We start from the raw sequence: 21,917 nt of genomic DNA on the forward strand, positions 1-21,917 counted from the left end.
CTACAGTAGCTGGCTCCAACACTGAATTGAACATTTACCCAATCAGTTTTTACTTGAAGGATTGAATTTCAATTACCTTTTCATTTGCTACTGCAATAAACTAAGATTTCATCGTCGTTCAAATTTATTGAGATGCAGCTACACGTTGGAAATCAAATTTTTAGCCAGATTGCCATTGGCCATTTCCCAAACGTCTTGTCAGTTAAGGTCGCGGTATGTTATTGGTTGTGTGACAATAAAATGCAAAGCATGAAGAGATATTAAAGTTTTTGATGACGGCGACAAGTTTGATCCTGGAAGTTACATTTCTTTTCTTATTTCCAGTTGTGGGGGGGGGGGGGGGGGGCTGTTCCAGCATCCTGGACTTTTAAGAGTCTTGCGCTATGGGTCAAGAAGTTCACAGAAATGGTGGACAGCGGCCATTATTGACCATGTATACCATGCTACGCTAATGCTAGTTCAGCTAGCGGCTACTCTGTAATGTTGCTGATGCGCTGGTAAGCGTACGTAATTTGGATCCCTTGAACTTTATTAGTATTTAGTGCGTGTCATGTTGGTGCCCATTTAGCAAATCTCATTCTGGAGTCACTGAGAATTTGGCCTCCACTACCTTCAAAGTGGTTCCAATTCCCTCAGTGTGATAGTGAGGTGCGTTCTAAAGAAACGCGGAAGATGCTTTAAGTCACAGTAAAGCTTTATACATTTTAATTTGTTTAGCGTGCTCCTAAAAGCTGTTGAACACGAAGCCATGAGAGAGCTATCGTCTTCAGGCCTCAGTGCGTCCCCCCCACGGTATCCTAGTTTCCATTATTAAACAGGGGGAAACGAAGAGAACTTTTCCACACCGCTACGGCTAATTGCTCTGATTCAGGGGGAATCTGTTTATGGGCGCAGCTTTGATCAGAGTACGGATGCTTTAATAACCTTTAATTTTATTTGCGCACCCCTTCCCCCCGCCCCATCACACCCAGTATGATTAAAAAACTTTTTCCCATCTCTAATATAAACAGGAAGTAAGCTTTTCCCCACTCTCGACCATGCCGTTTTGTAAAAATATGTCGGTAAGGCTGAATGGCAGCGAGGTTTCACGGGGACGGATGGGCTGCACGCTGTCTGCATGCTAATGAGACAACAAAGTTGACACGTGCTTTGTGATTGGCCGGTGCTTCGATGTTGGTTTTTCCTCATTGGTGGTGGCTCTCTCTGCAACTCAGCAAACGGATAACTATTCATAACAATTTCATAGCTGTAAAATGACATTTACAATGCAGAGATATAGTTTTGGGCCATCATCAACGTTCGAAGTTCCATATATGTCGATAAATTACTACTTTGGCAACTTGTGACGGAGGACCACGAGATTGTTGTGTTCAGTGAGACTGACTCCATGATTTCAACAGGCTCAAGTAGTTCATTCAAGTCGTTTCAAGAGCTGTTTGGAGTTGACGGCGAGTGGATACGTGGAAGTGTCTAACTGGAAACGAGGTTGCCTCATTTCTGACTTTGGTCCGTAACTTTGGACAGCTGAAGCTCCGAGTGAAAAATAAGTCTCAAACTCTGACTGGGCTTCCGCAGGCAGTAGAGAAATACCATATGAAGTTTTTTTTCAGCACAGGTTAGCATTAGCGACCCAAAGCAACATGAAATGTCATTTTCAATCGGTGAAAGCGTCTGAGCTGAAGAGCAATGATTACTCAATCAAATGCACCAGACGTGACATTTTCAGAGAACACTTGCACAGTGTACGGCCAGTTTTAAGACCAGGTTGCTTCTGCATTTCCAGAGTTAGTCAATTTTCGCGTGATACCATTCCTTGATGGCGCTCTGAAAAACACTGGGCCAAAGCGGCGTTGCCTCCGCCCGCCCTTTGTTCTCACCGCCTGAGCCACTTCGCGCTGAGCCGTGCTGAGCTGACGTGAGCCGGGGCGCTGAGCACGCTCGCCACACTTTCTCACGGGCTCACGTTGCACCGCTGTTTTCTTTAATTAACCCGGAGAGAAAACAGCTGACGGGGGTCCGTACTTAGCTCCCGTTCAGCCGCCACCCATGTGCACTCGGACATGCATTTTTAAACAGCCGCAGTGAATGAATGGAGATAACAGCCGCTTATTAATATTTTGACACTTTGTTTGGGAAAAAAAAAATCCTGTGGTTACTGTTGAATATAGCAGGAAGTGGCCCTTTCCCTTTCCTCCGCACCTTGCACCCTGCAGGAGTAGACACCTCCAACCTCCGGCTCTCACATCCTAATGAACGCCGAGGTGGGAGAGGAGCCCGAGTATGCATTTGGCACAAAACGCCACAGATTTAGTAGGCTTAAAATTGCTGAGTTTTTCTATGTGAGCGGGAGGTATTGGTGCGGATCTTTAAAATAAATAAATAAATAACTGCACTCTGGTCCTTTGAAACTCATGTGGAGAAGAAGGGTTCACTTTAAGACTTGGGTATGAAGCGCATCAGTGTGTTGGTGTGGCACGGTGCTTTTGATACAAGACACCGTGGACACGAAAAGGCTCTTCCTAGTACAAAACCCCCCCAAAAAGTGTAACCATTTTGTCAGTGTGACCTAGAACTAGTGAAAACAACAACTGGGATAACGCGTTCACACCCTCTTCAGCATTGATCAATCATGCTAAAAGTCATGTAAAGTGGGAGTCAACACACACTTGACAACATTTAACACACCTGATTAGCACCAAATAAATTTAAACTGTTCTTTTCCTGGCCTTAGTGGTGGAAACGGTTTTGAAATGGTTCAGATTGAACTCTTGACTGAAAAATGACATCATAGTGCCAAAGGGCTCACTCAGGTTACAACCGATCACGGGCTCACTTGTTGCATGGGTTTGGTCATGTGACGGTTGCCCGCTGAGCCCAAGGGGAACTGCGAGATCATTTTCAGTCCGCCCAAAGAGAAGGATGAAAACGGCTGGATTGTGCCGCTTATTTCAATTTCCATCATGTATAGAAATTGAAATAATCAGCCTTTAAAAAAATAAATTAAAAAAAAAAAGCTACATTGAGTTTTATTCCTGAAGAAAATACTTGAATTAAGCATGCTCAGAAATTATTGGACATATTTAAAAAAATACAAACCCGACCATATTTGTTTTCTTTCACAAGTAATTATATTTATGAAGTCATTAGTAACTACTGTGATTGAATTACTTCAAGATGATTATCTCTAACTAATTACCTTGAAATTTACACAACATCAAATTTTTTATCTTTCCCCAAACACACCTTTTCATTTTCTGTGGAATTTGGTCTATTGTTAGTGTGGCACCACCTTCAAGGTTCTGTACAAAGTATTGTTACAACGTCCATCATTTAATTCAGGAAACATAAAAACATTGTACGCACGTGTCATTTGCTTTCTCCGCCGCTTTCAGCTGGTTTTTGACGGCCTTGTAGTTCTTCTGTACTACTAAAAGGCGTTCCCGTCTTCTGTTGTGAGCCTTTCTCAGTTCTTCATTCTCCTCAGTCTGTGAGAAACACAACATTGATTGAAAGTGCTTTGTTTGTCATGCATACAACTCCATGTAGAGAGACTGAAATGGAGAATTTATGTCAGCACCATTGAACTGGCTGGACATTAAACTTTGAAGCGCTTATTTTGTTTGATGAAATAGTTGTTTTGGAAACCAAACTAAAAATTGTTTGGGGTGAGGAACCTTTGACCCCTTAACTGGGGTAAGGAATTTTATAGAGGTAAAAGACAAACACCATCAGATTGAGCTTTGATTATAAACATTTGTGTCTTGATTGACGAGTTTTAAGCTTACATTACCCAGAAGGTGGGGCACATGTCACGTTGCAAGGTGGTGGAGGACCACAAAAAGCAGGCAGGAGGGAGGAGCAGGGTGTATTTGAAGAAGTGTGTTGATGAAACACAGAAAACTAAATCCGAAACAAAGTGCTAACAACCAAAACGAACCCAAAGTATCAAACAAAAACCACACCTGAAGCTAAAACAGAACCGTGACCAAAACATGACCGAAACAAACCTGACAGCAGCAGACAAAGGGCGACAAACAAACATGACAGCAGCCAAGAGCAAACAATGACCCGACACTGAGTGTTCGGGCGGGAGTCCTTTTATACAACTAATAATTACATAACGACCAACAGGTGTGCAGCTGCGGGGAGAGCCCTACAATGCCACCTGCTGGTCCCAAACCGAAACATGACAGCACAACTGTTAATCAAAAAGTTTATACCTCCAAGGTTGACCAGCTCAAACAAAAGTGGAGATAAACCAAAAACGTCCTGGGAAAGAAAAAAAAAATTGCCTAAATAATTAAACAAAACAAATCTTCACCTCAGGGCTTGACACAAGATTTCAGAAAATCTTGTGCGAATTAAGCTTAATGACCTCAACGAATAACTGTTTTGCATGGTAGTGTGTGTGTCTTATTTTTATTTTAATTGTCCTCATATTAGTTGTACGTGTTGTATTAAATTGCTTTTTTTTTTAAACAGTCACATATGGACATTTTGGAGTATTTCAATTCAGTCAGCTCATGTTGCCTGTTGACCGAACTTGCTTTTTTTCCCCTGGAAAGTGGCCAGAAATAAGTAAAGAAAACCAGAAAATGCACACAGGTGGGCCAGGATTTGACTCAGAACCTCAGAAACTGATTCAAATGTGTGAACCACTAGCACATCATACTTCATCAAGGCTCTATTAATTGCAGCACGAACTACATTGCTCAGCAAACAGGTTCCTGCATTTTATCTGTCAAGCCGCCTTTGTCTTCAAAACATGATTTGAACTCTATACTGTATCATCCTTTCATTATATCGTCGTCAACTTGTGATGGATAAAATTTGTCAGTTATGAGAAAAAATCTTAAAATATTGCTTGAACGGTTAACCTGGAAGAAATGATGATGATGGTGATTATTTAACGGAACCACTTGAAAGGCAGTCACTGCCACTGTGTTGGACAATCTCCTGTCCTTAAAACTACCGGTAGGTGGGCTGTAGGTCACGTTCCGGTTGACAGCCATTAAAACACAGGCAGATCGGACTCCTGATTTTAAAACGGAGGAGTAAGAAAAGACAGCATATGGATTTTTCTTGTCAAGAGAGGCCCTTCCCCGCCTCCTCCCCAATCTCTCTGACCTTAACAGCGAGGGCGAGCGAGAAAACGCTTTCGGCCGACAGGACAAACAGGGGTCTGCGAGTGAAAGGAGAGAACAGCATCTGGTGAAAACTGAGAAATTACAACAGGAAGAAAGCGCGAGGGAAAGTGAAAGGAAGAGTGGGTGAGGGCGGTGGGTTTGAGGGGTGCATGGGGGGGGTGTAGGTTTCTGCTCGAGTGGCCAGGGCTTGGGAGAGTTGTCTTTCTGAAGGGAAGGAGCTTGTTTACTGCTGATATGACACGGCTGCCCTGCAGAGAGGGAAATGCGAGCCCTCAGCCCTGTTATTATTAACAAGGACAAAGAGAACAGAGAGAGCCCACACGAACATGCGCCGGACAGCAAGTGCGCACAAACAGAGACTGCCAATGACAAGTATGGATTTTCCCTAGCGCGGATTATTCACAGAGGACAGCTGCGAGACATCCTCTGCCCCTTCAAGCAGCCCACAGCCTCTCAAAAACAACGCGCTAATGAAAGGGTCCAGAGTCGGCGCAGTGCTACTAACTAGTGACAAAGGGGTGACGCATAGGAGGGTGGAACAAGTGGCAGGGCATTAGCCTGAATCGTGGATTCCCAGGCTTCGTCAGCACTTCCCATGGGCGGCCCGACTGGGTGATCACGCCACAGCCCCCCTGCCCGCAGATCAATACGCGACCCATGTGGTGGACGTTCTCAAGCTGAAAAATAATTACGCGGCAACGAGCCACTGTTTGCTTGAAAGTGAAGACAATGAGGATTGGCCGTTTGTTTGCTTGCCCGCCGCCGTTCGTTGCGAAGGTCAAAATGTCAACGGCATAGATCCCAATTTGAAAGGCACTCTGTTGGAAAGACCAAGTTGAGAAGATGCGGCCTGGAGTGCAAGACGCTGGAGGCGAGGTCACTTGACGGCAATTTGACAGAGGGCACATTGCTTAACAGGAGATCTAGGCCAGAGGTCCTCAATAGGCAGACCCGGATCTTTTTCTACAGTGGATACAAAAAGTCTCCACACCCTTGTCCGAATGATATGAAAAAATAAGACCGAATTTGATGTGCTTGCGCCAGTGTTAGCCATAAAAGAGCCTCGGTAACGCAAATCAAAAACAGGAAAGTAAAATAGGAGATGGACGATGGCAATTGTGGGTCCGCTAAAAAGATAAAGTAGTCCGAGAGTATTGACGACACTTAACACTGTGTGAATGAAGGTTTATGTAACTATCAACCATACTGCTTCGGAGGTAGCCTCTAACGCAAATAAGCATTTATTTAATTCTTATATTGACCAGTTTATTTATTTATTTTTTCATAGTTGAGTGGGCTTCAATTAAAATTTTACGTATTCTATGTTAAAGTAAAATTACCGCAATTCCGCCTTTTTTTCCAGGTCCTTATTTCCAATGTCAGAAAAAAAAGACAAAATTTCAACAAATGTGATAATCTTTTCAATCATATCACTGGGCCATATTTTCGATGATATTTGAAGTATTTGAGTGCAATTTTTAAAATAAATTTTAATAATTCACTCATTCATTGGTTTCTTCCTCAAACCGCCTCTCCTAAGATTCTAATTCTTTTCCAGCTATTTTTTTTCAGTCAAGTTTTAGTTTTTTTAGATCCCAATTATATTGGTCAATGTAATTGATTCTATCAACTCACACGGCTCTTCCTGAAAAAATGATGAGATGAATACCAAAACAATCAGCGATAAAACGAATAACACATTTATACATACACGTACTTCCCATATGCACTCAAACCATTAATAAATGCAGTCAGTTCCACATTTGAGTTGTCAGTCCCCCCCCCTCCCCCTCCCGCTGTGCATTCCTTCACGAAGCGCTCCTCAAGCGGCAGATACGTAAATGGCACCATTAACTAAGACAGTCATGCGTGTCGTCTGAATCCATGCCGAGCATCACCGGTGCCTGCCAGTGATATTAAGTCAGACACTTCAGATCTGACAAGAAAATGATGCCTAATACGTTCTCGGGATTGTGTTCTAAAGGGAGATGACCTCTGCTTAATCACTTGCTCGCCGGTCAACCCAAAAGACGGGAAGGATAAAGAGAGGTGAAGCGGAGGACCGCTCCAGGGTAGGTCTGAGGTTAACTAAAGCAATTGAAATTACTCTCCATCTATGTAAAATTCATCCTTGGATGTTTTATGAAAAAAAATGTGTGACATTTGATCAAAAAATGTGTGACATTTGATCAATCTGGAGTGGAACCTCAAAGGTCGAACAGAATTACAATGGCAGTTGTTTGCGAGTTTCATTTGTTCGGTGACCAAAAGTGGCAGATAATCACAAGGGGGTGAGGATTATTCACAGAGGACAGCTGCGAGACAAATATTTGCATACGAGCAATTAGAAAAACAAAATACAATTTCCTCTTCCAATGTCCTCATTTTGGCCTCGTACCGCTTTCTGCTGAAACAGAATTTCAACTGCCTTCAGGGTCGCATTGGAAACGTCACAGCTCGCTTGCTGACTGTCTGGTGACTTTCGCAATGCGAGCCCGAGGGCAGTTTGAATTCAATTTCAGTCGACAGACAGCATAGCGCAGTATCAAGTCAAGATGGCAGCACCTTAGGACGGACGAAAATGGATAGATTCATCTGCTTAGTTCAATCAGAATACAACTATTTTGACACATGGAAGACATGGCATCAAAAATGTTTTCAGAGTTCAGGGTTGACAAATACCTAGAATGTGATTCATCTTAATATCAAAGTGTAAAAGAAGTATCAAAGGAAAATCACCACAGCTGGACATAAACTAAAACATAAGCTTTGACTACAAGTGCTGTTTGTATGGTTGACTTCTGATGACTTCTGGCAAACATTATTCAACGCCTCTAAAATTCCAAAAGCCTCAAAAGCTACAAAAAAATAAAAATCGCTACTAATCCATTAAGACTTGCCGCCTCTTAAAAGGAAATCTTGGTGAAATTAAACATTGCACAACCTCAGGGGAATTTACCTTAAAGGTTGAGTGTGTATGTGTCGGCAACATTCGTGCTGGAGAAGGTCACCTAGGAATCGCAATTGAACCGTTTGAGACGGTGACAGTGAGCTGCGGAGATTCGCATCCTTACAGCAGCTGATAGCTGTAATCAAACATACGGGAAAGTGAGCCACCGGCCACATACCGTCATCAAGAAAGTGTCTCCCATCTGAGGGTTTGCACTGGACCTCGCTACATGCCATTGGACGTTACCAAAGTCAAAGTCACTTACTGACAATAGTCAATGACACGTCTTTTTTGGGGGGAATATGTCTTGGACGCTTACAGTTTTCAATTTCAAACTGTGGCCATCACAAAACTGTTATTAACTGCCCAAGTTTGACTGTTAAAAGAAGTTATCCACTGTAAGTAAAAAAATAAACTACAGGAAACAAATACTCGGTGGTGGTGCACGGCAATATTGTAGCACTTAGGTAAGTGAACAGTGACTCCTCTCAACTAGCCAAAGCGCTTTTCAACTGTCGTACCAGTGGGGAAAATTAAGTAATTTGCTTGCCTTTGATTTTGTTGCTATATCACAACTTTTCTGACCGCTTCAGTGATGACTGGCGACTCAGAGACTCCCTTCAAAGAAGGAGAACTTCATCCCTTTTGTGTCCAGACTGCAAATGAATAGTTGCTCGGCCAAAGCCACTGGGATGTATTTAACACATACAACGGCCCGGTTTCTCGAAGGGGCAGTTCACAAAAGACTTGGTTAAGAGATACTGTATAAATAAATAACCCCCCCCCCCCCCCCACCCCGCTTTTTGAACAACCTGTCAGGCATCCTATGAATGGGTCCCAACTCTACACAAAATGTTTTCATCCACATGAGCTACTACTTCACCATTGACCGGAGCAAGTCCTCAAGGTCTGGAATTCTTTGTTGTGCGCCCCTTCTTCCGCCATGATAATGTTCCGCACTGCCAGCTGGGGACAGAGACCGGGATCGCTGCACAGGTGCACCCTGGGAGACGAGACGTAAGCCAAGAGAGGCGTTCGGTTGAGAGCAGGATCGCGTAACAATGCAACAATTAACATCTGTACCGTCGACACTGACTGAATGCCGAGAGAGAGAGAGAAAAAAAGGGCCGCATAATCCCATTCCCCTCTTCACCTTGACAAAAAAAAAACAAAAAAACACGCATTTCTGACTTTGGTACACACAGATGCTCACAAAAACAAACAGGCTACCAGAGGAATAAAAGCATGCTGGGGCAGCAGGCTGCATCAGCTGAAGGCAGGAAGTTCAGCTCGTGTGCGTGTGTGAAAGAACGGCAAAGGTTTCTCTCTGCGACTGGCTAATGAGTATGTTCATTTCCATTTACATTGTTTCTTTGACAATAATGATGTCCCATTAGGGAAGACTAAAGGGGCTATAGATTCCAGAATGTGCTGGGCTTCATTACAAGAGGTGGGCAGGGAGGTCGCTCTAATTGCTCTACCAGGGGCCTCCAGGTTACACTTGATAGGACAACCGATTAGCGGGGAGCGGGGCGGGGTGTGTGTGTGGGGGGGGGGGGGGGGGGTGCAGTTGCTCGCCAGCCTCGCCTCTAACATGAAAATAAATAAAGAAGTGCTGTGCACAAAAAAAACAAACAAAAAAAAAAGCAGTGGGAACAATATGCTCATGGAATATGAATAGGAGACCATGGGAGGCGCCCTGCGGAGCCCAGGAGGCCTGACCAGATGGCGGGCTAAAGAAAAAAAAAAAAAAAGCAGGGCGCCTAAACGCACAGCAGTCCTTGAGCCGGAGTGGATGTGAAGTGCAAAGAGGAAGAGTGTTAGATAAAGATGGCAGATCATTAATTCGCGTTCTGATGGCTGTTTCTGAACCGAACGCCGCCGTTGTTCATCTTTACTTACGTATTCGATTCACTCCGGAGGCGTATGTGTGTGGGAATGCGCGCGACGGCTCTGGCCGACTCCGGTGACCTGGCGCTCTTCATTCCGCCGCGGTGTCTGCTCGGGTGCCAACCGCGTGTGCTTTAAGTCAGCCTTAATGGCTGCGTGCAACTAATTAGCAGATTGATCTACATATTCTTGTTGCGAGGCGCGCCAAATGGCCAGACCCCGCGAGGACATCGCGAATGGCCAGAAGGGGAATCCCAGATCACCCCCCCACCCCCCAAAAAAAGGCCAATGATGAAGTTAAAATAAAAACATTCTCAATGCGTGGTATTCTAGGAGGATAATAAGCACTTTTAGTTAAACTGACAGTTTTCAGGGCGGTATAAACTTGAAGACAAGGGTTAGACTCAGAAAAAGTTGACCATATAGTACACGTATACCATATCGCGCAAGGTGTCACGTACGGTCCTGACGATGGATGGACTCAAACAAAATTGGAAATTTTCTGAAGATGGCATTTTCTGTCACACTCATGTACGGATATTTTTGGCTCAGAAAAAGGGCCAAGAGAATAAAAAGATGAAAAAGCAGAGAGCGTCACGATCAACATTAGTCGTGCAGCTGGTATGGCGACCGCGACCTGACCGTTACACCTGCTAATGTCTTGGCAAACATGGAAGCACATCGTGCGCGCGCACACACACACACACACACACACACACACACACACACGCACGCACAGGATACTGTGTGTGTGTTATAAAAACACCATTTGAAACTAGCCTCTATTCTGAGTGGGAATAAAAACTGGCTTTTGTGGGGGCCCCAAGAAGAAACCTTTCATAGACATCTTCTTGCCTCTCTTCACCTTTCCTCCACATCTCTCAGAGAGAGAGAGAGAGAGAGAGAGAGAGAGAGAGAGAGAGAGAGAGAGGTCACGGTTATCAGTGGGCTTATTTACGATTTCAGCAGCATGTCTCGTGTGAATCCAGAGCACTCAAAGCACAACTTGGTTCCATTTGCACAAAGAAGCACATAAACACCGCGGCAGACAAAGATACAGTTTGAGAAGGTGTGAGCTAAGTGGTCTGTGAAGAAAAGCCACGATGTAAATAAACAAAGAATCACAATTTCATACTGAGGCATTTGTCACATTTTTACATTCATTTTATATTTATTGCCCCCCCCAAGTGGAAACAATGGAAATACAGCTAATCTGCTCCTGGGTCAAATTAAGTCATTTTAATTTGATAAGAACCCGAATCTTTGATGCCTGTAAAACAAAAGGTACATGACGCATTCAACGTAGCACGTCGGCATCAATAACATGCGAAGTAAGAACGCTTTAGAAATCAGAAGGCGTGCGCTCTAGATTTGATTTTATGGATCAGCCTAACATCCCCGCCATTATTCCGTTGAAAACTACATTGTCGACATCGGATTGCGGCGCCAATGATACTCAAGCAGACATGAGATAAATCAGCAACTTAATGGTAATTAGGTGTAAACAACAATGCTCTATAATGTGCGGGCGTGTCCCGAGGCAAGCGAGCCGGCCCGCGACTCGGAAAGCAACGTTGAATGGCATCAATACTATTGAAGCATTTCGTGCAAAATAATTGCATTACGTGTATCAAGAGGAAGAACAGAAGGCCTCCCGCTGAAGCTTTAATGAGGACAGTGGTAGAAATCAAACAACGTCTCTTCAGGCCAGCTTTAGTTGTGCGAGTGAGGCCATCTAGAAACCTGCCAAATTTAAAGAGAAGGAATCGCGAGAAGATCAAAAGCCTGTCTTGGTGTTCATAATGTCCCGCTGAAGCGGTAAATCGGCCAGTGCCTGGGCCCAAGGCATGCGTGAAACCAGCAGCACACGCCGGGCCTGATCACAGAAGGAGGTGTGCGTGTGTAAGTGTGTTTTCAGGACAAAAAAGCTTGGCAGAGGAAGGGTCTAATGAATCACATGGCTCTCAACTCACCGCTGCCTTCGTGTCACCGCCGCGGCTTTGATCTGACGCGAGCGCGGTAATTTTCGGGAAGTGCGGCCATGTAAGCTCCTCGCACACGCGCCCTTCTAACCGGCTAAAAGAGAAATGTGTGTCGACGCCGACCCACCTGCTGCCTCCTGACAGGAGAGATGTAGTGAAGGGCTTTATCCTCTGAATGCTCACAATGAAGACTGTGAGATGCGGCAACCGTCTGCTCAGATGCAAGTGCCTGGAAGGGACGGAAGGAGCAAGTATGAGTGTTTGTTCGGGGGACGTGACTTACCTTTCAGCAGCAACAAGAAGAGCTGAATCGCATAAAAGCAGTATGGGGGGGGGGGTGCAAAATAGTACCACCAAATCAAGCCTCGTTGAATGTAGAGATCAGAAAGTCGTATTAGGCAAGGTGAAAGAGGGTCTCTCTCTATCCATTAAAAAAAAAAAGAAAAAAACAGACTACTGTAGCAAAGTACAGAGTGAGGAAGATAAAACTACAGCAAACATTGTTAACATTGTGCACTAGTAGTGGGTACGTAAACCTGTATTCTCAAGATTTGCCTACTTTTATTCAAGAGGAGACAAAGAACAACAACAAAAAAACCCAAAAGAAAACAGATCACTGTAGCGAAAACTGAATTATAAAACTGCAGCAATGATCAATTTTGAGTAGATTGGGCCTTCCCAAAACGAGGGCCAACTCACTTTGGGCCGGGTGGTTGGTTTTTGACAAGCACTCCAGCAAACTCTGTTTGAAACCTGTATTGTCAAAGTGCTGCAATTTTTTTTCTTTTATTAATTTTGAGAAAAACTGATAAACTAAAAGCTGCAGTTGTCCTGATCCGATTATTGTTCGGAAAGCGAAGTGTCTGCCGAAAGATTTCCTGCAGCCTGAAGCCAGTAGTGTGCGGCGCCTTTGTCCCTCAAGCCCGTATTGGAAATGGCCACAAGCTTCCTTCCGCGCATGTCCTCAGCTCTTTTTAAGAAAAAAGAAGCACGCGGTGAGATGTGGAAACATTTTGCGTACAGTCTAATAGCCAGTCAGGGTAAGCGGAAAGATACCACAAATTCCCGAAGCCACACAGACCACAGGAGGGAACAGTTTGGCCAAACAGCTCTCTGAGCGACATCGTTAAAACTCAAAGAGCGACAGGTTAAAAGATTTTAATTAGAATAAGAATCACAAGAGCTTTATTGTCATTGCACCGCAGGGTACAACGAAATGGCACAGACAACCCGTCCAAGAGACCAGGTCTCTTTGTACAATGCCCATTTTTGCAGATGTAAAAACAAAAAAATAAAAAGAAACCCACATGGGAGGTGGAGGGGGGAAATAAACCAAACCCAGACTAAGCTCTTGTAAGGGGAGCACAGTATGGAAAAAAAAAAAACCTTTAGCCAACAGGCAGACATTAATACATGACACACAGATTAGCACATGTGAAGGTGGCGGTGGAGTGGGGTGGGAAGCGTCCCCGAGTGTGTTTTATGCGCCATAATAATATTGAAATAATCACATATTCCATAATAATTAAAATGGCTTACATTCAAATACAAGCTGACTGCATGGTAATATACAACCACAATGTAGCAGGCCTCCTCCAGTTGTTTACGCAGTTTGTACCGTAAAAAAAAGCTACGGTAGTAAACTTACTTTGAACTTTACTCCAGATTAGCCATCAAGTGAAAATTTCAAAACAGAAAAGGTACATCAAAAAGGTGCGATTTGAAGACGCTTCTGAGGTGCGTCTCTTTGGCTCTTTAAAACTTGACATTTGCCGACATCTTCACACCTTTGTTCAAACCTTGTGACAAGATGGCATAAAAATCACGGCAGGAAGAAGCCACACCTGCTGCTTGTCGACACTTAACTCATCAAATCTAAGTCTGACAGGGAGAGGGCCTTCGCAACTGTGTTTTACTCTTGAGCAGAAAACGATGTCATCACCTACCCCCCCACCCCCCCCTTCACCTCCAACGAGGTTGTGATTGCATTATCGGTGATTTGGCATCTGGCCGCGACCCTATTAACTGCTGGAGTCATCAACTTTAAGCGAACCGGGCGGGAGGTGAGGTGGATGATAAATTATTAGTAAGGAAGAGTTTGTTCATATTTTATTAAATTGTCCTGTCAAAATGGGGCTTGGCCGAATTATCTGGGGCCTAATTTAATGGACGCTGGCCATACTGGCAAATCTTCTACAATTATTTATCACTTTTACAGAGGCATGAAGACAGACGGGCTTTTTTTTTTTTCTCAGCAGCAGCAGCAGTGGCTATTAAGCAGTTTGATGATGTTTTTTTTCTCCTTTGCAATACTTCTAAAATGCACTGTACAACGTACCAAAACAACAAAGGCAGTAGATTGTATTCTAAAAATACATAGCACTCCCATCATGATTTTCTAGTTCAAGATAAAAAGGAGAGTTTAGATGTAAAGAGGACATGATGGTGTCATGAGTTGAAAACAACAGGCTTGGGGTGAGCGTGAAGGAGAAAAGAGCATGCAGGTGCAGTGAGACCAGACGGCACAGAGATGGTAAGTGGGAGGCTGAGATATGCAGGGAGGGGGATGTATAAGAGAGAGAAGAAGAAGAAGAAAAAAAAACCTGTCTTGGTAATTACCGAACACGATTAGGTTCTTGGGGGAACTTGTCTGGCACTCGTGAGCTGGCGAGGATCGACCATATGGAGGGAGGCTTGCGATCGCTCTCCCCGAAGCCCGTGACCCGTCTGCTGCCGAGCCCTTGAGCTGAATGCGCAATGAGACTTGCCGGGACTAATGTGCTACACGTGCGCCCTTTATGCCACAAAACAAATCTGATCAATGTTAATTACGCGGCGGCTACAATCAGGAGGGGGCTCCTGCTGCACACAAACAACACACAACAACAGATGCGGGCATTCACAAAGACACACACTCCATCATCTGCACCGGGACGACATTTTAAGATGTGATTGGAACTCATCCTGTCCCAGACATTTTCAGAAGCTTTTAAAAAATTTTTTTTTACCCTAACGCTTGAACATTTTTTAAAATATGAGTACCTGGGATTGAATGTGTGTAGTCTGAAAAGACAAATACATCTTTGCATCTTTGGGTGTGAATGTGCGTTAATTTCAATTTTATGTACACAGTATGTGCCCCTGTCATCGTCGGCCATTTTTAATCGGTCAGCCAGCGGTTTCTAACGGTAATGACACATCCAAATAACTTTTGGAATTGGGGTAAAAGTATGATTTTCGTGTTTTAATAAGCTGTGGAGTGGACACCAACAAGCCGTGTATGGAACTGATCTGAGGCATAAAAAAAGTTGGAGGGGGCTGCGAGGTACAGGCCTCCCCATCAGGCCAAGAGGTACACTTGGTATGCAAGAGGGTGCTTCTTCAAAGAACAAGTGTGTGCATATATGTATGAGTGTGTGCGGGTAACTGCTGTGGAGAGGGACTTTGGACAAGGACAGGGAGCGGCGAGTAGAAGGTAAGCAGTGTATATATTTGTGTGCGCGCATGTGCGTGACCACATAGCCCTGAGTCCTCCCACGCAGTCTGTTTGACCCCAGCGCATATGTGCTTAAACAAGCGCCATGTAGCCAAGGCGGCACATGGCTGTGCTTCGTTAATGAGGTGGGCTGTGCAAACGGGCCGGGCTTCTCATCTAATGAGAGCAGTTGAGCTGGTAAAAGCGCACCGCCGGAGTCCATGTCATTAGGAACGTCTCTGGCCGCGGACGAGGCTCGGCTCCAGAGGGCGCATGACAACTCGCGTTGACAATGTTATTTATTTTTCATAAAAGCTCAGAAGAAGCGTTCTAATGTGAGATTCCCCCCAAATACAAACACAATGCAGATGAGGCCAATATATGGGGTGTAAATAGCAGACTGCATCATATTTAAATTAAACATGCTCTATTCTGATAGTGATGGTAAAAGAGCGGAGCAGATGGTAAACTGCCCGAGTCGAAGCAACATGAAACAAAACAAGCGGGGGAAAAAAAGGTAATTGCACATTAATCTGTATAATATCTTTCGTATCTGAGGGTTAATGTAAAAACAACATCACACATATACTGATTTAAAGAAGACATTTAAGGCAATACAAATCCATTAATAAAATGTTCAAACTGTGTATTAAGTTACAGTGGCTTTCTCAGGTCATAGAACTGATTGAATTACAGTGTCTTGATTTATTCATTACTATTATTTTTTTTCATTAATTCAGTACATTTGCATGTAATTATTTAAGAACAGTTTATTTTCCAACATTTAGTTGGGCACAATTTTTAGTGAATTGATGTGCAATATCTATGAATCATTTTTTAATCTGTGTTTGTTTATTCTCATTTTAATATTCAAACCTGGCATAATGTTCGAATGGTTTCAAATAATATGAAACATACTTGTTAATCCTGAAACCTCTACCTTGTTTTGATGAAATTTGATGAAATTGTCATCAAAACCATTAGTGACGGAACACGCAACATTAGAACGTTTAAAAAAAAAAAAGTCAAAGAAACTCAGCTTCTGGTAGTAAGTGATGACATCATGCCTAGCGCTAGCGGCTAGCTAATGTTAGCATAGCGTTCAAACCCAATGATTGAAAAATGCTAATAAATGTAACCCAGCAACCAACGGTCAACTTGTGGCTCACAGGAGCATCATCTCCACTCAGCACGGCATCAAAACGTTCAGTGAACAAAAATACCTGAATGCAAAGTGCTGGCGCCATAACAAAGTCAAAGCAGAACACGAGGAGCAAATACAACTTTCCGAAAGCGAATAAACTGGCCTCCCCTCAGTACTCGATGGGAGAGTTTCCAGTAGTTGAACGAGTGCCCACAGGACGAGCACATTATCACTCATGAACTCTGGCGAAGCTTCCAGAAAGCCTGAGGTCTGCTCCGGATTACACTGTAATGGCGCTCTTTAATCAACCCACAACACTGACTGACAGCCAGGGGGAGAGGAAAAAAAATAAAATAAACCCCGACAATAGTAAACTTGACTCTTGCGTTGAAGATTGAAAAAAATCGGAGTTGCAGTGCAACCTCCAAAGTGGACACACAATTGCCTGGTTGAAATCCAACTATTTTCAATGGAAATTCGAGGTAATTTGGGCGGCACGGCTCAGAGGTAGAGTGTTTGTTTCCCAACACAGAGATGCTGAACCCTCAGTTGTTCCTGATGCTGCGTCATGAGTTGGTGAATGAGGTAACAGTGTAAAGCGCTCTGAGGACCCGAGGTAGAAAAGCGCTCTATAAGCGACAGCCCATTTACCGGTGCCTCGGTATAGGTAAAATTAAAATTAAGTAAAAGGATTCCTTTCAAGAAGTCTGAAAGGAATCAGACATTTCTACTATTAAACTGCTCATGTTTCTGTGCAGCCAGGCAACGGTCTATGTTGTGGTTATCATCACACTTTTACCTAAGCATAAAGATAAGTGAACAATGGGTGTTATTCTTCCCATGTATTCCCTAGACCTACCCACACATGCACCGTGATTAAAAAAAATAAAATAAAAAATTAACAACGCGGGACAAGCGGAGTGTTCAAAGCCGCCACTCTGGCCTGTTTTCAAATGAGCGCTGTCTCCCCTCCGCCTTGTGCTCCTGTTGCGATCAGCGCTTTGATCGCCTCCGACGGTAACTTCCAACCAAACATTTACATTTAAAATCACATCTGCCCCGACAACCCGAGCATTAGAATTTAACAGGTGTTCCGCAGGAACTTGTTACGGAATTTCTGACGACGTACCCAAACGCACGCACGCTTTTAATTCTATGCTTTCCACTCGTGCACAAATATGGACGCTCACGCACATACAACCTTGTCGGTACAATTGCAGTGTGGGAAACCGAACGCCCACCCGATTGAGTGCATCGAAGAACCCTCACCTCAATGAGGGCCCATAGTCATACTGTCCAGGTGAACTGTTGGAGAACGTATTCTTGAAGGCGCTAGCAAGATTTGGTTGCAGCCTGACTTCAACCCGCCGCCCACCCTCCAGTCAAGCAAAAGAACAACCTCAGTTCACTAATGCGCATGCATGGCGGCACCATTGTTACCATGATTTATTCACAATGGAGTATTGGAAAACAAAACAAAACGAAATGTTACCGTTTGATGTATTTTTGAGACAGAGACAATTGCTTCAGGCAAAAGGGATGATCAATTTATCCCGAGGGAAATGGTGACATCAGCACTGGTGGTTGTAGTTTTAAGTGCAGCATCTCAAACAGCACCATTATATATATATATCCCTTAACATGAAATAGAGAGCGTTCCAATTCCTGACATTACAGACAAATGAGCAGGGCGGAATGTGGAGATTTTTTAAGGCAAGGTGGCTGAACCTTGCCTCACCTGAACCTGGAGGGCTCCCTGTTTCTTATTCTTCTCACTTCCACTGTTCAAATTCTTGTTGCACATTATCCCATGTGGAATAAGTGTCACAAAAAGCCCAAAAAGCAAGAGGTGTACACTCAACCTTTTGATATTTATAACTGAACTATCCTCACGAGGGTCACAGGTGACCTGGAGCCTATCCCAGGAGATTTTGGGGTACAGGTGGGGTAGAGTCTGGACATTGTGGCCGATCACTGGGCATATCTAGAAAAACATGCATCCACATACACATTCAAAACGATGTGCTGTATATGACTTCAAATAACCTAAATATGTATTAGTGTTTTAGTCATGTGAAATGAAACCTGAGAACACAAAGGAAGACCAGAGAAAAGAACCCGAACTTCAACTTCAAAGGATATGCCCCGAAAACAAAACAATTTGGACCACTTCAGAAGAATTCAACTTTAAGGGGGTCCGCTGTAGATACATGCTCGACGTAACCGGCACCTCCTCTAAATATCATATTAATTACTGTCAGGAACACTACACTACTATAATTAATTACTGGCTAAACGATCCATTTATACATATGGCGGCTGGTTAAATTAACCGGGTTAAGTGGTGCAGGGCGATCGCGTCTCACTTCCCATTTGGAGCTGATATCTGCGACAGTCTGTCGGCGACTACCGAGCAGTCAAATTTGAACAAGCACAGCCTGCGCAGGCATAAAAATTAATATCTTGCTCAGTCCAGTCCCAGTTGAGTGAGTTTGTGTGGCTACAGGCTGATCTTAGCTTTAAATGGTCTTTAAAAAAAGGGGGGAGGGGGTGGGGCGTCTCCACCTCATTAGCTACCAATTGCCACTTAATTTGGATGCGTGTTTTCATCTCACTCCAAGACCCTCTATACCTCTGGGGTGACAGTTCAAAGGTAGGGAGCTCTCACACTGCACTGAATGTCAAACACTCAACCTGGCATCATTTTCCACACCTTATAAGCTCCAATGAATCACCTCACTCCAATGGTAATTGGTCTGTTTCTATCTATCTATATATAACATTATACAGAGGTTGGGAATCACCACTCAAGAGCAACAGGAAAACGCTCACCTTCAAGTTAGTTTGTCTGTTGCTTGAGATGCAACTGGTTATCCGCTGAGCTTGCTGCAGCTGTAGTTGGTCCTCCCGCCGCTGTTGCTTTTGTTCTTTCAGCTGGGCCTGCAGTTGCAGTATCTGCTGCTCTTTCTGGGCCAGCTGGCCGCTCAGCTCCTGGTGGCTCTGCCGCAGCTTGGCCTCGCTTGACATGAGGGTCTGGTAGCATTGGCTCAAATCGCTGTATAGCTGTGTCAAATACATATCGGGTTGTGGGAGGTGTTGAAGAGGTCAGTCAATGTCACGTGGAAGGACACAATGGGGGAACATTTGAGGTCAAGTCATAAGGTGGATTTTCGAAGCTGACCAAAGATTTCATTTGAAGACCTGTCCGTGGCAAAGCTAAAAGGTAAGCAAAGCTGCAGAGTTGAAAAAGAATAAGATAGCTTGATAACATTAGAATCAGACAACTGGAACACACTTCAGTTTTCGGTCAAGCTGTTCATTAGGGGACAGGCTTATTTGTGTTTGGCAGTGTCCACTGGGCAACATGCACAGATCTGAGACATGAATTGAAAAGTGCGTGATTACAGATGAAGTGCTGCTTCCATTAGTGAAAATGCAAACGGAGTTTTACTGCAAACTGTTGGTCTTTCTTCTTTCCTCTTCGCAGGTTGTGCTTGCTTATTCTGACTCTGGCCCAACGAACAGAACAACCATTGCACTGGTCGTCACCATTGCAGTAACAAAAGCAGATCTCATATGTGGCTAATGTGCGCTGCGTCGCGGTTGTGACTCATTCGCAAGTGCGGGTGCAGGTGAGAATGTTCAGCATGTGTGTGTCTACCTTCTGACTCGAAGTGGTGTCAGCAGTGTGCTCTTCTTCCTGGTTCCTCATCACCCTCTGTGTCTCCACGTTGAGTCCCTCCAGTTGCTTGATCAGATGGCTCTGGGCCGCTGCGTGCTCCGTGCTCCGTCTGTACAACGTCTGCACTTCGGCAAACTCGCGCCTGAGACGCACATGCACACAACGCGTTTCACCCAAATTAATTTTGGCACCACTGTGTGACCGATAAAGTATGGTTAATACGGATCAATTCCCAGAGTTGCTGGAGAATTACAAGCGTAAAGTGCTCCTCTAACGCATGAAGCCATCTTTAATCACCAAGCTAAAACCTTGAGAGGCCTTCGCAAGCTCCGAATGTGACTGACACATTAGAGCGCAGCGGCCATTAAAACAGAAAAGTAGTTTAAAAAAAAAAAGAAAAATTAAAAAAGGATGAGATTACCTCTTAGGCTCCTAACGGTTCCCAGAGTTTTTATCGTATCGACTACAGCTTAGCCAAAGCCTGCCCAGTTTCCCTTTTCTCCCTCCTTGAAAGCGCATCCACTATGCGGGGGCTTACAGGGTGGCTTTAGGTGAGCCGCGGTTGGAAATATCAGTGTCACCCCGAGCCTTGGCATTGAAAGCAACGTACTTACCGTAATCCACATGAACTGCACGCACGGTGCACTCCATTTTAATAACACACGCACCATTAAACGTAAACCATTTACTCGTAGTTGTCAGGAGAAAGTAGTGGAGGTGTACCGTGACACGGGCGACTCACCCAAGTTGATGAAGCTGATCCACTTTTGTTGCCATCTCCTGTTCTTTGAGTGAGATGCAAGCTGCCAGGGTGCTGTTGTGGTTCTGCATCCTGGAGACCTCCTGCCAGGCGCTGCGTACTTCTTCCTCAAGATCCTATAAAGGAATTGTTGCAGTAAGTCATCTCATCTGTCAAACATGACATTCCGCCCAAGATAAGCGTGTCTGGACATATTCAATGGGATTTTGGGTGTCGAGGTTCGCGGTTCAAACATGACAGCTTCTGACTCGGCGTAAAAGGATTTTGATGTTGTGACAATTAGGATAAAGGAGCCCAAAAAATTGTCATTTGTGTGATTACATTTGTAAATTAGAGGGGACATTTTCAAGAATGAAGTTGCAAGATTGGCACCCACCCCACCACCATCAAAAAGGAAAAAAAAGTTGCTATTTTACTGGACTCAAGTCACGATTTTACGCCAAATAAAATCTTTATGAAAAAAGAATGCAAAATTATTCGCATCATTTAAAAAGTTGGAATACTATGAGCAATTAATCACAAAGTGACAAGAACAAAGTTGAAATATGAGGAAAAAATAAAAAGCAGCAATTTCACAGGTAAAAAGAAGTACTTCACCATGGAAGAAATTGTCATGAGTAAAAATGGCATTTTTACCAGAATAAAGTCATGAGTTCACATGAATAAAAAAATATATTTGGTTGGAAAAAAAATTGTGTCACGAACTGATGATGTGGCACTAAGATTAAAGTTATATAAGATAAAGTAATATAACAGGACATAAGGTTGCCATTTTATTAGAATAGTAATTTTATGAGGAAAAATCTCCCAAGCTTGATGAGTCAAAATTAATTACAAAAATATTGATATGGAAAAAAAGGCAATTCTACTGGAATAAAGTAAGAATG

The 21,917-nt window shown here is 43.8% G+C and overlaps 1 protein-coding gene across 4 annotated transcripts in view; it reads right to left on the bottom strand.

Annotated features, from left to right (window-relative positions):
* cntln (centlein, centrosomal protein) overlaps positions 1–21,917 on the bottom strand; it is a 212,776-nt gene that overhangs the window by 56,318 nt on the left and 134,541 nt on the right. For all 4 annotated transcript variants that reach the window (XM_086119061.1, XM_086119060.1, XM_086119058.1 and 1 more), the window contains 6 exons: positions 21,013–21,146; positions 20,250–20,412; positions 19,421–19,651; positions 12,097–12,198; positions 8,981–9,100; positions 3,364–3,485 (listed from right to left, as the gene is read on the bottom strand). In XM_086119061.1, coding sequence (XP_085975187.1) covers positions 3,364–3,485; positions 8,981–9,100; positions 12,097–12,198; positions 19,421–19,651; positions 20,250–20,412; positions 21,013–21,146 — 872 coding nt within the window. The remainder of the gene's footprint in view (positions 1–3,363; positions 3,486–8,980; positions 9,101–12,096; positions 12,199–19,420; positions 19,652–20,249; positions 20,413–21,012; positions 21,147–21,917) is intronic.

Source organism: Hippocampus guttulatus, chromosome 9 (assembly GCF_054856545.1).
Source record: "Hippocampus guttulatus isolate MCC_2025c chromosome 9, RoL_Hgut_1.0, whole genome shotgun sequence".
NCBI lineage: Eukaryota > Metazoa > Chordata > Actinopteri > Syngnathiformes > Syngnathidae > Hippocampus > Hippocampus guttulatus.